The 18,288-nt window shown below is 39.8% G+C and overlaps 1 protein-coding gene across 2 annotated transcripts in view; it reads left to right on the forward strand.

Moving 5' to 3' along the window:
* Positions 1-18,288, forward strand: part of LOC126187587 (band 3 anion transport protein) — a 588,329-nt gene that overhangs the window by 534,330 nt on the left and 35,711 nt on the right. For both annotated transcript variants that reach the window (XM_049928766.1, XM_049928767.1), the window contains one exon: positions 15,285-15,499. In XM_049928766.1, the coding sequence (XP_049784723.1) occupies positions 15,285-15,499 (215 nt within the window). The remainder of the gene's footprint in view (positions 1-15,284; positions 15,500-18,288) is intronic.

Here is an 18,288-nt window from a genome sequence, read left to right on the forward strand (position 1 = left end):
ATTTCTCTTCTACGCAATTCTATTCAGTACCTCCTCATTATTAGTTATGTGATCATCCCATTTAATCTTCAGCATTCTTCTGTAGCACCACATCTCAAAAGCTAGTATTCTCTTTTTGTCTAAATTGTTTATCATCAATGTTTCACTTCCATACATGGCTGCACTCGATACAAATACTTTCAAGAAAGACTACCTGATGCTTAAGTCTATACTCGATGTTAATAGATTTCTCTTCTTGACAAATGCTTTTGTTACCATTGCCAGTGTACATTTTATATCCTCCCTACTTTGACTATCATCAAATATTTTGCCTCCCAAATAGCAAAACTCATCTTCTACTTTAAGTGTCTTCATTTCCTAATCTAATTCACTGTTTTTGTATGTATTTTATCCCTACAACAGTTTGAATGTGAAAGAGAGTATTCCAGTCAACATTGTCAAAAACTTGATCATTCATGTAACACAAGATATGCATCATACTCCTTGATTGAAATTGTATTTTCAGCTTGCAATATATGAAATGAAAATTTATAATAAACTAAACAAGAACATTCTGTTGCTTGCTAAACCCATAGGAAAGGCCAGAGGGGAGAAGGGGTGCTGTAAGATACACTGCAGTGTAGATAATACTAGATGCTGGAAGAGTTCGCCATGGAACAGATAATATGAGCAGGATGTGGTTTGTGATCAGTTTTATTGAGTAAAACATACCATTAATGAAAGGCTGAGCTTGACACCTGATGGTACACAAGTTGCAATTGTGGGCAAAATGGATTCTTAAACAATTATGTGACTATAAGGAAATGCTCCATAAACCACAGACATTAGCTTGTGTACCTCAGTGATACATATAGCTGTACTGTTGGTACAGATAGACATGATCAGCAGCATTCTTTTCAGTAGTTGCAGGGGCAACAGTCCGGATGATTGAAAGAAAGGGGGAACTACAGCTCTTACTTTTCTCATGGACATGCTGCTCTGTAGTATGGTTAAATAATGACTGCATCCTCTTGGGTTTCCCCTCAAATGTTTTGTTCAACTATCTTTCTTTTGGAATACTGGCTACATGAACTGCCCCTAGAATTCTTTTGCTCTTCGTCTTCTGTAAGATTGTTGGTTGTTGTATCAAGAGGTAGACTTCTTCGTTCTTCCTCCTCCTCCTCCTCCTCCATTTTCCTTTATGTAAGATTGGTCCCCATAACTTCCTCATTACTCTTCTTTCAACTATTAATGATTTTTCCTTTTCTCATTTAGTCATGCTCATACATGACTGCTGGGTGTATCGCAGCTACAAATTCTCATCTTAGTATTTGCTAATTTTGAGCTGAGCGTCTCCCTGAAGGAATAAACGCATTTCATTCCCCTTGCTATTCTTTCCAAGATATTCATTGAGAGGAACCAAACATCAGAGGCCCATAGGACAACCAGGGTAATGCTCGTTGAATGATCTGACAAAATACCTGGTAGCCCTGGGTACTGGAGACACCGGGAGGAACCGAGTACAAAACAGGAAGGAATGAAGATTGTTTATGGAAGCAGTGCATGGTCTGTAAGGCCTGTGATCACTGGAGATGTGTGTATGTATCCTCTTGGTTAAAATATTCCTGAGGCAAAGCAATCCTCCATTCAGATTTCCAGGTGGGGACTTCTCAGGAGGATGTTGTTATTCAGAAAAACAAAATGGGCATCCTATAGACAGGAGCATCGAATGTTAGATCCCTTAATGGGGTGGGTAAGTTCAAAAATTTAAAAAGGAAATTGGATAGTTTGAAGTTAGATATATGGGGATCAGTGAAGTTTGGCAGCAATATTACAGGCTTCTGGTCAGGTAAGTGCAGGGTTATAAATACAAAATCAAATAAAAATCTAATAATAATTGTAAAAATAGGAATGTGGGAGCAGCATAGCGAATGCATTATCGTAGCCAAGATAGACACAAAGCCAACACCCACCACAATAGTACAAGTTTATGTGCTAATTAACTTTGCAGTTGATAAAGAGATTGAAAGAATGTATGATGAAATAAATAAAAATAAATTATTCAGAAAAAGGAGATTAAAATTTAATTGTGGTAGGTGACTGGATTTCTGTAGTATGAAGAGAAAGGGAAGGAAAAATAGTAAGAGAATGTGAACTGGGGGAAACTCTACCAGGTAGAGTTTTGCACAGAGCACAATTTAATCATTGCTAACACTTAGTTTAACATTCACAAAAGGAGCCTGTTCACATTAGAGACATGGAGACATTGGGAGATTTCAGATTGATTGTATACTGATAAGTCAGAGATCTTAGAACTAGGTTTTAAACTGTAAGACACTTCCAGGGGCAGAAGTGGAGTCGACCACATTTGTTGGTTAAGAACGGTTCATTAAAATGAAAAATTTGCGAAAAGGTAGGAAATCAAGGAGATGGGACCTGAATAAGTTGGAACAACCAAAGGTTGTCAAAATTTCAAAGTGAACATTAGACAATAATTGACTGAAACAGGGGAAAGGATACAGTAGAAGACAATTGGGTAGCTTTGAGAGATGAAATAGTAAAGACAATGGGGATGAAAAATGTAAAAAGATTAGATGTAGTAGAAATCCTTCAATATTGCAGGGGATATTGAATTTTATTTCTGAAAGGAGAAAAAATAAAAATACAGTGTATGAAGCAGGAAAAAGGGTATACAAAAAAATGTTCAAATTTGTGTGAAATCTTATGGGACTTAACTGCTAAGGTCATCAGTCCCTAAGCTTACACACTACTTAACCTAAATTATCCTAAGGACAAACACACACACCCATGCCCGAGGGAGGACTCGAACCTCTGCTGGGACCAAGGGTATATAAACTTCCAAAAATGCGATTGACAGGAAGTGCAAAACGGCTAAGCAGGAACTGCTAGAACACAAATGTATGTCTATAGGTACATGTAGGAATAAAGAAAACATAGATGTCACCTACAGGAAAAGACACAGCTGTATGAATATCAAGGGCTCAGGTGGAAAATCAGTACTAAGCAAACAAGGGAAAACTGAAAGGTGGAAGGAGTGTGTAGAGCAGTTATACAAGGGAAATTAACTTGAAGGCAGTATTGTACAGAGTGATGAGGAAGTAGATGAAGATAAGATGGGGGATATGAGACTGCAAGAGGAATTTTACATAGAACTGAAAGACCCTGGTCAAAACAAGCCCTGTGCAATAGAAGACATTCCCTCAGAACTGCTGATATCGTTGGGAGAGCCAACCATGATTAAACTATTCCTTGTGGTCTGCAAGATGCATGAGAGAAGGGAAATACCCTCAGACTCCAAGAAGAATGTAGAAACTCCACTTCCAAAGAAAGCGGGTGCTGACATGTGTGAATATTATTGAACTAACAGTTTGATTAGTCATGGTTGAAAAATAGTGGCACAAATTATTTACAGAAGAAAAACAGGTAGAAGCTCTTCTCTGGGGGATCAGTTGGGTTCCAGAGAAATGTTGGAACATACAAGGCAGTACTAGCCCTATGATTTATCTTAGAAGAAGGTAGTTAAGGAAAGGCAAACTTACATTTATAGCACTTGTACACTTGGTGATAGTTTTCAGTGATGTTCACTGGAATAACTCTCTGAAATTTTGAAAGTTAGGGCTAAAATACAGAGAGTGAAAAGTTATTTGGTATTGTGTAGAAACCAGATGGCATTTATACAGAATTCAAGGTCATGAAAGGGAAGTGGTGGTTGATACAGGTTTGAGACAGTGTTGTAGCCTATCCCCAAAGTTTTCCAGTTGGTACACTGAGCAAGCAGTAAATGAAGCCAGAAAAAAATTAGGAGAAACAGGGAGAAGAAAACTTTGAAATTTTCTGATGACAATATAATTCTGTCAGAGATAGTAGAGATAGTAAAGGATTTTGAACTGAATGGACAGCATCTTGAAAGGGCGGTATAAGATGAATATTAGCAACAGTAAAGTAGGTGTAATGGACTGTAGTCAGATTAAATCAGGTGATGCTTAGATTAGGAAATTAGACAGTAAAAGTAGTATAACAACAAAAAAATCAATTATTGACAAAATAATTTAACTGGATAGATAAAAATCTACTCATCAAGCGGCAGCAGAACACACACATAAAAGACGGTTGTAAATGGCAAGCTTTTGGAGCCAGTGGCTCCTTCTTCGTGCAGAAAGGTTGAAAGGGAAGGAAGAGGGGTGAAGGAAATGGTTGTAAATGGCAAGCTTTTGGAGCCAGTGGCTCCTTCTTCATGCAGAAAGGTTGAAAGGGAAGGAAGAGGGGTGAAGGAAAAGGATTGGAGAGGTCTAGAAAAAGGGATTTTGGGAAAGTCACCCAGAACCATGGGTCAGGGGAGACACTGCACAGGATGAGAAGGAAAGAGTGATTGTTGGGGACTGCATCAGATGAGATTTGAAAACCTCAGAGCTTAAAGATGGAAGACAGGGTAATATGCAGCCAGAGATTACTGTTTAAACAGAAGTCACAGCAGAAATCACAGTCCAGCCTTTCCAAGACCTTTGTTCAAAGATATTAGTACTTGCTCATCATCAGGAATTTAACTGTCACAGCGTCAAGGCAAATAAGAGAAATTGCTGTCTGTATTGAGAAAGTTGACTGTGGCTAAAGCTATGGTGGTGTCTTCTAGCTTCACAGTTGCAGTTGAAGTGAGTTCCTAGAAGGTTGGTTTTCAACAATAATCACATTGCAGTAATTCCAGTCACTCTGCAGAATGATGTTGTAAGGAGTAACAACATCTTAAGCAACAGTAACTGCATCCCTGGCAACATAAGAGGGCCAGGCTTTCAGTGTTTTCCCCAAAAACTGAAAATGTTAATATCATAATGTCATCAGAATTGTGCAGCTTCTTTACTTATTTCACAGTAGTTTTAAGTCCTGCCCATTCTCAGGTGGTACATGGTTCAACTGTACATACGTAATGTATATGTTAATGGCATGACCTTGACATCAGCTATAATCACCATCATGGTAGCTCAACTGAAGATGAATTTGGGTGGAAAAACCAAGGATCACATGATACATCCAATGAGCCATTTGATCTTTCCGTCATCTGACAGATACGTACAAATTATATCACTTGCTGTATCCAACATGAAGAACCGTCCCTACAACATTCCCTTTGTTCCTGTAAGCACCCCTGGCATCAATCTTTGCTAGTCCCTGTCATCCATCTGCCTGTCACTTTCCCTACTCCTATTCCAATCATTCACATGCCTTCTGTCCCACTGACAAACATGCATAGTCCTTTCCTCTTCTCATTCCTGTGCTATCCACTCCCCCCAACCAGCTCTGACTACCAATGCTGCATTTAGCAACACTGTTCTGTCCCTACCATGTCGCTGCTCAATCTCACAGCCAATTCAAGCATCTTCCCCCAACCTTACCATACACTTATTCCTCCCCACACCACACTTTTACTGTAAATAAGCCTACTACCCACCTCAGCAAGATTGCTGCTAATGTCAGAAACAGTTGAAATTAGACCACAACAGTGACCATGTGTGTGAGTTGTGCTTGTGTGACTGTGTGAGAGTTTTCCACTTCTGAAGGAGAACTTTATCTGGAAGCTGAATATTTCTAGCAGTCTTTATCGTTACGCCTGTCTGCAATTTAACACCTCCTCTGTGGTGAGTAGCAGTCTATCCTTTCCCTATTGTTGTTACAATAAAACAAAAATGCTTAAGTTTGCCCAGCAGTTACCAGTTCCTGTCATGAGCAGATGAAAACACTGCATCCCTGAACTGTATGTTTTGTAAATGTGAGTTATACACTGAACTGTTGGGGACTCTCCAAGATTTATTAGACAGTTTGTGATCTGTTAAAGAAAACTATTAGAGCAGTACTTGAAAATGTATTGAAGTAAACAATCCAGTCTAGGTCCATTTCAAGCAGTATCTGAGTTCTGCCAATAAAACATAGATGCCAATTGGTGCACACTTCACAAATTGCCTTACAACAAACTCATACGGTTCCTGGGCTGGCTTATATGTAGGAGTTTTGGTGTGGTCTTGTCAGAGGGAGCTCCCATATGGGTAGCAGTGCTACAGTAGTTAACTGCAATGTTGGACCAGCCACTCAGTTTCCATAGCAATGTTGGCTAGTGCCACTACATCCTGCCCCTTTCCCCAGTAGCAACCACCAGTGGAGAGAAATGGGGATGGAACATATTCTGATGTAAACACCATTGGGAGGCTCAAGGGGCAGTGCATCAAAGCTCATAGGTGCTGCTGTTAGTTATTTACATGTTCCCTGGATCATTTTGCACAATCGATCATAATAATGTGGAGAGGGTCATTTTACATTCACATGGTAAATTAAGCTGTAGACATGGCTACATTCTGAACATCTTCTCAGAAGACACCATATAAATGATTCATTTTTTGTAAGCCCAACAATTACCAGTCCGACAGATACTCTTACAAACTTAATAACAAATACAATCTAGAAAGCTCTAGCAAGTCCACCATCTGGACCTCACGAAAGTAAGTGAATAAGTAAGTATCTTTCCTTTTCTTTAACAACATTCAACTGTTCTCAATGATGACTGACATAGCACCATCGTGGAGTATGTTGCATTTGCTCTTTGTGCTGGGTGTGTAACTTCTGACTTCTGAGGTGAGCGCTGCAACTCCCTGCCCAAGCCAGTCAACTGTCCGATTCACGCCAGTTGTACACACACATGATTGTGGTGCAGTAGACAAAGTTCCACTTTCAAACAGTCATCTTTAAAAAAAATACATGTTCAAGACGCAAGACGGTGGAAATACGAGTGTTGTCTCTAGAATTCCCCCCCCCCCCCCCCCCCCCCTCGCCCCCCTCCCCAACAAGGGGATATACAGATGTGAGTTAGAAATTCTTGTACAGAATAGGAGGAGTCAAGGAGAAACTTTCTCAGTTTGTTATCAAATTTTACTTTCTCAATTTGTTATTAAATTTTACTTTGCTGTCTGTCAGACATTTTATATCAGTGGTTAAGGGATTAAAAATTTTTGTTCCAGCATTGTGCGCCCCTTTTTATGCTAAAGCAGCCATAATATGGAGTAATGCATGCCATTTTTCTTTCTGATATTGTAATTATGTACCTCATTGTTACTTTTGAACTGCAGTGGATTATTTAAAACATACTTTATTTGGGAAAAATATGTTGTGAAGCAGTAGTCAGAAAACCCAACTCCTAAACAGATGTCTGCAAGATGATCAGATGTAGCTGAGCTAAGTTGTTTTAGGAGTTCCAAAATGTGTTTTTTTTTATATTTAAATTCTCATCAATATGAACCCCTAAAAATTTTGAAATTTCTGCCAGACATCATGAGAGAGCAGAATGGGGCACTCCATGGAACTCACGGACTTCAAACGTGGTCAGGTGATTGGGTGTCACTTGTGTCATACATCTGTACATGAGATTTCCACATTCCTAAACATCCCTAGGTCCACTGTTTCCGATGTGATAGCGAAGTGGAAACGTGAAGGGACATGTACAGCATAAAAGCGTACAGGCCGAACTCATCTGCTGACTGACAGAGACCGCCGACAATTGAAGAGGGTCGTAATGTGTAATAAGCAGACATCTATCCAGACCATCACACAGGAATTCCAAACTGCATCAGGATCCACTGCAAGTACCGTGACAGTTAGGTGGGAGGTGAGAAAACTTGGGTTTCATGGTTGAGCGGCTGCTCATAAGTGACACATCACGCCGGTAAATGCCAAACAATGCCTCACTTGGCGTAAGGAGTGTAAACATTGGACTATTGAACAGTGCAAACACGTTGTGTGGAATGACTAATCACAGTATACAATGTGGTGATCCGATGGCAGGGTGTGGGTATGGCGAATGCCCGGTGTATGTCATTTGCCAGCATGTGTAGTGCCAACAGTAAAATTTGGAGGCAGTGGTGTTATGGTGTGGTTGGGCTTGCACCCCCTTATTGTTTTATGTGGCACTATCACAGAAGAGGCCTACACTGATGTTTTAAGCACCTTATTGCTTCCCACTGTTGAAGAGCAGTTCGGGAATGGCAGTTGCATCTTTCAGTATGATCGGGCACCTGTTCATAATGCATGGCCTGAGGCGGAGTAGTTCCACCACGATAACATCCCTGTAATGGACTGGGCTGCACAGAGTCCTGACCTGAATCCTATAGAACACCTTTGGGATGTTTCGGAACACCGACTTCGTGCTAGGCCTCACCGATTGACATCGATACCTCTCCTCAGTGGAGCAGTCCATGGAAGTTGGGTTGCCATTCCCCAAGAAACCTTCCAGCACCTAATTGAACATACGCCTGCAAGAGTGGAAGCTGTCATCAAGGCTAAGAGTGGGCCAACACCATATTGAATTCCAGTATTACCAATGGAGGGCGCCGCGAACTTGTAATTCATTTTCAGCCAGGTGTCCAGCTACTTTTGATCACATGGTGTATGAGGAACAGTAGTGGACCTAAGATTGATCCTTGGAGAATCCCATACATGAGTTCTCCCCAGTCATAATTATGTCCCTGGACTATGTTGCTTGAATTACTAAGTACTGTTGAAGGCTGGGGCAGGACAAGGCTCACAGGAAGTTGCAGGAGTTAACATGCGACCAGAGTGTCCAGCAAATGCTGACCTGGATGGCAGTGGTAAAGATGATTTCTGTGGCACCGCAGAAGTCTTTGGGGTTGAGGCCACAGTGCACTTCACAGATGTTTGGCAGGTGGAGATCATCCTGCTTAATGTAGTCACTCACTCATCATCATCATCATCATCATTTAAGACTGATTATGCCTTTCAGTGTTCAGTCCGGAGCATAGTCCCCCTTAGAAAATTCCTCCATGATCCCCTATTCAGTGCTAACATTGGTGCCTCTTCTGATGTTAGGCCAATGACTGCTGAACCCATGAGTCTCTTGGGTAACCTTGCTTCTCCCATGCATGTAACATGACCCCACCATCTAAGCCTGTTCACCCTGACTGCTACATCTATAGAGTTCATTCCCAGTTTTTCTTTGATTTGGTCATTGTGGATACCCTCCTGCCATTGTTCCCATCTACTAGTACCTGCAATCATCCTAGCTACTTTCAAATCCGTAACCTCAACCTTATTGATAAGATAACCTGACTCCACCCAGCTTTCCCTCCCATACAACAAAGTTGGTCGAAAGATTGAATGGTGCACAGATAACTTGATCTTGGTACTGACTTCCTTCTTGCAGAAGAGAGTAGATCGTAGCTGAGCGCTCACTGCATTACCTTTGCTACACCTCGCTTCCAGTTCTTTCACTATGTTGCCATCCTGTGAGAATATGCATCCTAAGTACTTGAAACTGCCCACCTGTTCTAACTTTGTTCCTCCTATTTGGCAATCAGTCCATTTATATCTCTTTCCCACTGACATTCCTTTCGTTTTGGAGATGCTAATCTTCATACCATAGTCCTTACATTTCTGATCTAGCTCTGAAATATTACTTTGCAAACTTGCAATCGAATCTGCCATCACAACTAAGTCATTCGCATATGCAAGACTGCTTATTTTGTGTTCACATACCTTAATCCCATCAAGCCGCACCGAGCGAGGTGGCGCAGTGGTTAGACACTGGACTCGCATTCGGGAGGACGACGGTTCAATCCTGCGTCCGGCCATCCTGATTTAGGTTTTCCGTGATTTCCCTAAATCGCTCCAGGCAAATGCCGGGATGGTTCCTTTCAAAGGGCGCGGCCGACTTCCTTCCCCGTCCTTCCCTAATCCGATGAGACCGATGACCTCACTGTCTGGTCTCCTTCCCCGAAACAACCAACCAACCCATCAAGCCAGTCTATTGTTTTCAACATATGATCCATAAATAATATGAACAACAGTGGAGACAGGTTGCAGCCTTGTCTTACCCCTGAAACTACTCTGAACCATGAACTCAATTTACCATCAACTCTAACTGCTGCCTGACTATCCATGTAAAGACCTTTAATTGCTTGCAAAAGTTTGCCTCCTATTACATAATCTCATAGAAAAGACAATAACTTCCTCCTAGGAACCTGGTCATATGCCTTTTCTAGATCTATAAAGCATCGATACAATTCCCTGTTCCACTCATAACACTTCTCCATTATTTGCCATAAGCTAAAGATCTGGTCCTGAAAACCTCTAAGGGGCCTAAACCCACACTGATTTTCATCCAATTGGTCCTCAACTAATACTCGCACTTTCCTTTCAACAATACCTGAGAAGATTTTACCCACAACACTGATTAAAGAGATACCTCTGTAGTTGTTACAATATTTTCTGTTTCCATGTTTAAAGATTGGTGTGATTACTGCTTTTGTCCAGTCTGAAGGAACCTGTCCCGACTCCCAGGCCATTTCAATTATCCTGTGTAGCCATTTAAGACCTGACATTCCACTTTATTTGATGAGTTCCGACTTAATTTCATCCACCCCAGCTGCTTTGTTGCACTGCAATCTATTGACCATTTTCTCCACTTCCTCAAATGTGATCCTATTTCCATCATCATTCCTATCCCATTGTACATCGAAATCTGAAACATTACTGATTGTATTTTCACCTGCATTGAGCAGCTCTTCAAAATATTACCTCCATCTGCCCAAGGAATCCACAGGATTCACCCACAGTTTTCCTGACCTGTCCAAAACACTTGTCATTTCCTTCTTACCTCCCTTCCGAAGACTGCTAATTACACTCCAGAATGGTTTTCCAGCAGCTTGACCCAAAGTCTCCAACCTGTTTCCAAAGTCTTCCCAAGATTTCTTCTTAGATGCTGCAATTATCTGTTTGGCTTTGTTTCTTTCTTCAACATAACTTTCTCTGTCTACCTGAGTTCTAGTATGTAGCCATTTTTGATACGCCTTCTTTTTCCTTTTACAGGCTGCCTTGACTGTGTTATTCCACCAAGCTGTTTGCTTCATTCTACCTTAACACACTACTGTTCCAATACATTCTTTAGCCACTTCTAGTACTGTGTCCCTGTACCTTGTCCATTCCTTTTCTAATGACTGTAATTGACTACATTCAACTAACTGGTACCCATCTGAGATCACTGTGACGTACTTGTGCCTGATTTCCTTATCCTGAAGTTTCTCCACTCTTATCCTCCTACATATGGACCTGACCTCCTGCACTTTCAGCCTCACGGTACCAATTTCACTGCAGATTAAATAATGATCAGTGTCATCAAAGAATCCCCTGAATACACGTGTGTCCTCACAGCCTTCCTGAATTCCTGATCTATTATTATATAGTCAATGATAGATCTGGTTCCCCTGCCTTCCCAAGTATACCAGTGAATGTTCTTATGTTTAAAAAAGGAGTTTGTGATTACTAAGCCCATACTGGCACAGAAATCCAAGAGTTATTTCCTGTTCCTGTTGGCCTCCATATCCTCTCCAAATTTACCCATAACCTTTTCATACCCTTCTGTTCGATTTCCAATCCTGGCATTAAAATCACCCATGAGCAACACTGTCCTTGTCCTTTACTCTAACAACTACATCACTGAGTGCATCATAAAAACTATCCATCTTATCTTGATCTGTCCCTTCACAATGCGAATATACTGACAGAATCCTAATTTTCTTGCTAGACACTGTCAAATCTACCCACATCAGTCGTTCGTTTACATACCTTATTGCAACTATGCTGGGTTCCATTTCTTTCCTGATGTAAAGCCCTACACCCCATTGTGCTATTCCTGCTTTGACTCCTGACAGGTAGACCTTGTATTCTCCCACTTCCTCTTCTTCCTCACCCCTTACCCGAATGTCACTAACAGCTAAAACGTCCAGCCCTATCTTACTTGCAGCCTCTGCCAGTTCTACTTTCTTCCCAGAGTAGCCCCCATTGATATTAATAGCTCCCCATCTCATTACCATTTGTTTGCCAAGTCATATCTTAGGAGTCCCTGGTTTGTCAGTTAGAGGTGGGACTCAGTCACGTCCAGAGGTCCGAGGCATTTTGCTCTGATTGTTGCCAGCATCATATTTAAAGTACCAGGGAAGCAGGTTGCTAGCCTTACTTGCCCCGAGTCCCATTGAGTTTTCCCCCTAACGGTTGAGGGACTAACCGGTGGATTTGGTAGTCTTTGCCGTATGAGCACAAAGGTGACCACGACTCAGAATATGTCAGAGATGCCCAGCCTTATTCCAAAGTAACTGGTATCCCGACTGCCGGGACCACTTACTTGGCCACTCATACATTGCCCGTGGTTCATGAACTAGGACATGACAACAGGAACCCACACCATGAACCACAGTCACTCACTGTTAAGTAATTAAATACTGTAATTGTCTAGGATATTTTTCCATAAAACTGAATTAAATATGTCATAATAGAGAGAACTCATTATGTAACACTGTGCCAGATTTGTGTACAGTCTTTCTTCATCTTCTTCTTCTTCTTCTTCTTCTTCTTCTTCTCCTCCTCCTTTTCCTCCTCCTCCTCCCTCCCTCCCTCCCTCCCTCCCTCCCTCTCTCTCTCTCTCTCTCTCTCTCTCTCTCTCTCTCTCTCTCTCACCTCTCACCCCTCCCCCCTCCCTCCCCAACCCCCACCCCACCCCGCCCCTTTCTCTTTAAAAGTGTTGTGCATAGTCTCAACATTTCTTAATCAAAAAGGTAAGGCTGCTGTGAATATTTCATATGTGAAGCTTAATTGAGCTTAGTAATTTATTAAAAACCTTTTGCCTGTTTTGCCTGGTTCATTGATTGTGTGGATTAAAAGGAGAGCAAATTAAAATATATCATCCTGTGACAAGATTGTTAGAGATGGAGGTGTGTGTGTGTGAGAGAGAGAGAGAGCATTATGTTTCATGCATTCACTGAAAAAAGTGTAAATCAGTTGAAGAATTCAGCGCCATAAGAATATATTGTGAACATCATCCATGGAAAATTCTAACAACTAAATTTTTTTTATCCCACCTCCTAGCCACAATGACCTCTTGGTATAAAAATTATTGTTTAGTATGTTTTTATGTGAATTTGGCAGTGTAGTGTATTATATTTGATTCAGCAGTTGTTGGGTAATCATACATTTTCATTCCACAATATGCTATTTGTAAGCAAGTTAATTACTGCAGATGTTTTTGCAATTTAACACATATCTGAATGTTAACCTATGGAAAGGATAGATTGCTACTCACCATGTAGAGAGGGCATTGAGTTGCAGACAGACACAATGAAAAAGAGTGCTAAAATATTTGTGTTGTTTGACAACGTCCTTCTGAAATAGATATTCTAGCAGAAATCTCTACTATGTAGTGAGTAGCAATCTATCCTTTCCATATTGTTGTTATTCCATCCTGGGCTTTCCATTGTGTTAATTGGAGGTTAACATATATGTAGCTGACAGTATGGATAACTGCTCATTATACAGATTAATAATTTAATAAGAGCTAATGAAAAGTTTCACATAGATAGTATAAAGATCAAAGAATTTACATTTCAGATACGTTTTTAGTATCAAAAGGATGAAAATTTACTTACGAAAACCATAAGATTTGTGACAGTATTGCTGGTCAGTTTTTACCTTCAGAAAGTGTAATATCTATGACTGCCAAAAAGGGAGGAGAGGAATAGGATGTGGAAGGTTCAAAAGATGGTACAGGTCCTCAGACCCCAGGATGAGAGTGACCCCAGTAAGCAATAGGCAGATTCCTCTCATCCTTTTCAGTACTCCCCAAGCTATCCCTACCCCATTCCTCAGGAAGTAACTAACATTCCAAAAACTAGGATAGTGTCATGAATTTTGCTGTGCGAAACTTGTAACTTTTGCATGATGTCATGGTCAAGGAACATTGCTCAAGTGAACTGCTACAGCATAGTACAGAAGGTAACTGAAAGAAATACACAATGAGATAAACAGGTGTGACTTTTCAAAGACAATAATTACACTGAAGTCGCATGATTCAGGATTACCCCTTGGACATTTTGTCTGACTAGGGTATGTGATCACCAAATGTGGGCTGTGTAATGTGCTCCCATGCAGGCCACAATGTTGTTAAGGAGTTCTTCATTCCATTCCTCCACTAGTGTGGTTGACAACTGCTGGATGGTCTTTGATGTATTTGGCCTGCTGCAGTATGTCTTGCCAATGCATTGCACATGTGCTTGATAAGATGTAAGTCAGGTGAACAGGCAGGGCAGTCCATTGACTGAATATCCTCACATTTCAAGAGTTCCTTCATCCGTGCTGTTTGATGTGGTCGCACATTGTTGTCCATAAAATTGAAGTCAGAGCTGAACGCACTCTTGTTAAGAATCATGTGAGGATGAAGTGCAAAATGACAATAATGTTGATTGGTGAGTGTGGCGTGCTGCTGTGATCAAAGGCTGAAAGGTCAGTATACCCATGCGATACTATGCCTTGCTGCACCATAACCCTGGACCACTAATGCAGTCACATTTGACATTGCTGGATGTATCCTCATATGGTGAGTGGTGGTAATATGTAATTTTTACTGCATCTTTGAACACAGTAGCACATTACACTCACCAGTCTGTGTTATTGCGATGCTATAATCTGCATTTTTCATGAGTGCATTCACCTCTGACTTCACCTTTATGGATGACAGTGCATGACTGTATTGAACAGAGCAGATGGGAGAGCTCTTGGAACAAGAGGATATCTGGCGAATGGACTGGTCTGCCTCTCCCCCCTCCCCCTCACCCCCTCCCCCACCAAACTTAAATCTCTTTGAGGATATGTTGGGGAGATATATCGTAGCACATTCACATGCACCTACGATCATCCAGCAGCTGTCAATTGTGCTAGTGGAGGAATGGAATGCCATACCAGAAAAATTTCATATTAACCTTGTGGCTGCATGGAAGCATGTTGAAGAGCATGCTTTGCTATCTTTGCTATACTTGGTGATAACACACTCTAGTGAGACCCATCTCGTACCTTTTGTAATGTCCAGGTGACTGAATAAAAGCATAATTTCTGCTTGCTTCATTACATATTCTTTCACTTACCTTCTGTACTACACAGTAGCAGTTCTTTCTATATATGGTCCAAGTTCCATCAAGCTATCTTACTTGGCAGTGACAAATCATGAAAAAGTTACTTTCATCTGTACGTTTTGCACAGCAGTGTTGTTTCATGTGTCCGTTGACAGTACTGAATAATTCACCTCCCAAAGGTAAGTACTGGCAAGCAATATTGTCTTATAATTTTATAAATGTATTTCATGTTACCTATAAAGCTTTTTGAAATACAGAGCAAAAATTTTATCATAAACAAAAACTACAAACTTCAGTTATACAAGAAAAGAATTATTGATTGTCATTTTATTACAGGCTCATAATAGATAAGAAGGACCGTAAATTGAAGAAAGGTTCTGGTTTTCACTTAGATATTCTTCTTGTTTGTTTATCAAACACCTTTTGTGGATTAATTGGTGCACCTTGGATGTGTGCTGCAACTGTACGTTCACTTACCCATGTTTCGGCAGTGACTATAATGTCTCGAACACACGCACCTGGAGAAAAACCACACATAATTGAAGTCAAAGGTAAGTGATCATCATTGCATTATATCATGGCAGTGAGATAAGAAACTTATTCACTGACTTCTGGCATGTGAACTGGCAACAACAATCTGTGAACAGATGTTAGCTTTCAAAGCTACAAATTTGGTTTTTGGTATGAACTTTTTACTTTGCCACTTGGTAGATTAAAAATGTATGCTGGTCATGGATTCAAACCCAGGGCTTAGCCTTTCAAGGGCAATACTCTCACTTACTGAGTTATCCAGGCATGGCTCATGACTTTCCCACTCAGCTTCACCTTTACTGGTATCTCTTACTTTGTAAGATTCACAGAAGCTCTGCTGTCTCAATATTAGTTACCAGTTCTGCTGCTTTTACTGTGACATTTTTATTTGTTGATGGCCATCAACCTTTATTTTTATTTTTGATATGATATGATTGTTTGAGGCAAGAGTCAAACTCCTATGCATAAAACAGCTTCAAACACCTACTTTAAAATGAGTTAATTTTTTAAACATGTAAGTGAGAAAAGATCTGAAATTATGTTTGAAGTCTGTTGGAAATCACCAAGTGCTCTTGTTTCAAACACTTGATGAGTATTGGGTGAGTAACTTTCTCTCCATTTTATGCAAAGCTAGTTGTTCACACATCTCAGTGTTTATGACGTCATATCGCCTGAACTGTGTGTCAAAAAATGATACAATTTTGCAGGTACATTCAGTGCTATATGCAGATACTGTCTGCAGAATGTGTTGCATTGTTAATAGGAAATAAGTAATAAATTAAAATGTCATGCCCGACGCTAAAGTTTTACTGCATTGACAACGGAAATATAGTAAGTGATAAACTTTTTTTTCTCATAGTTTTAAGGGGGGGGGGTGACAGTGAGAAAGAAGTTTTGTAAAGGTTTAAATTATATGCAAAATTTGTTGGAAATCATTAGCTACTGTCATTCTCAAATGCTGGATGAATGAATGTAGTCCACCTGTGCAATGAATACTTGTTCAGTATTGTTAACGTTGGGCCAAATCTGCTTCGAATTTGCCCCTTTTCATTAGTTTTCCTACAAGTGAGCACTCAGTTTGTTTTGCACCTGCTTACTTGTATTATTTTGCCATCAGCCTTATTTATATCTGAGTTTCTTCTTCCCAGATTGATGCAGGTGTTGGCCATGCATTTGTCATAACTGCTGACATCGAGACGTCTTATGTTTTTGAACTTTGAACAAAAATATTGAAGTTATTCATTAGTTCATTGAATTTCACTATTTACACAAGACAATTCTGCCATATCAAATCTCATAGGTGGTTCACCAATATCACATTTGTAATCAACAGCAGTTGCAAAATAATGACCAATTTTTGTAGAAATACACCAACCACATTGCAGTTAACATTGATCCCGCTGTGAGAACAAGGCAGTCACTTTTTTTTTAGAATTGGCACATTCTTTTTTGACTTTGCTAATCATGTTTTTGATTTTCACTCTAGGCTTGAGAACACATAATACACTCATCATGTCTTTAACAGAGTTTGATACAAAGTTTGAAACATTGCATGCATGGCTGTCCCTGAATATTTGGATGTTTACTCCATGATGCATTTGTTTTTGTATTACTGTAGAACTATTCTTTGCAGATTTCATAGGCCTATCTGTTTTTGAGGATCCACTTTTGCACGTGATTTTTAACACAGCAGTGTTGTTTTCTACTCTCCTGGATGCAGACTTTTTACTGGTTACATTTTTAATATGTATTGACTGTTGTTCCTTGTGTACTATCGTTACACAGTTCTTTTTTTCTAAATTGTCCTTTCCTACCCTTTTAGATGTAGCGCATTTCTTAATTGCATATGAGCTTAGAGTATCGAAACAGCTATTTTCATTGACTTTTAATAGTATTACTGTTCCCCAGAATTTTGAATCTGTGTTCTAAAGCAGCACATTTTATTTGTAACACTTCAATACCACTTCGCAACAGTTATTGAATACTAAGTGTAAGTTTGTACTTAACAATTTGTCAGTCGTTTATTGCAGAATGATTTTTGACAATTATGCAAACTTTTTCATTGTTACAGTCTGAATGTCATAGACAAACAGCCAAAAAATACAAATATTTATTATCAAGGTAGCTTCCTTCTATATTTGAAGAAATATGTTATTGTGAAATTGGTTTCCTAAGTTCTTGGGCTAGGAATACTGTTACATGCAGGAGAGAATCAGATCACAAAGTATCTTACATGGAAATTTTTGTTTTAGACTTTAAGCTAACTCTCAGAGAAAACTTAATGGTGAATACTGAAATGACAGAAATAAGGATCGAGGAAGTGGTAGCCATTTGGAATAAACATGGTTCATCCATGTAAAATGAACTAGAAAAATGGCAAAATGCATCTCACCAATGTCAATTTCCATGAAATTTGGTACAATTGGTTTATTTAGATACACAGTGGCTGGTTTAAAATTTCACGCTATCTTAAAGTGATCCAGAGTGATAGGAGCCAGATTACCAGCCTAAAATACTAAAAAAAAAATTCATCTGCTGCTGTCATAAATCCAATAAATAATTTTAAATTCATTTAATTTCTCCTAAAATTGAAGTAGGCAAGATTTGAAATTACTACTATTACGTAAAATTTTCTGCAGAATCAGATTTGTTGTAATCACATAATAAAGGGTCATTTGAGCCTTCAAAATATAACTATTACTTTCTTTTAAATGTCCACAATTTAGATTACGTACTGCTGTGTGTTGACTGTTGTTACAGTGTCTCAATATTCTGGCCAGTATCATTGGAAAGAGAAAAATATTTACTT

The sequence above is a fragment of the Schistocerca cancellata genome, chromosome 5 (assembly GCF_023864275.1).
Source record: "Schistocerca cancellata isolate TAMUIC-IGC-003103 chromosome 5, iqSchCanc2.1, whole genome shotgun sequence".
In the NCBI taxonomy this organism is placed as follows: Eukaryota; Metazoa; Arthropoda; class Insecta; order Orthoptera; family Acrididae; genus Schistocerca; species Schistocerca cancellata.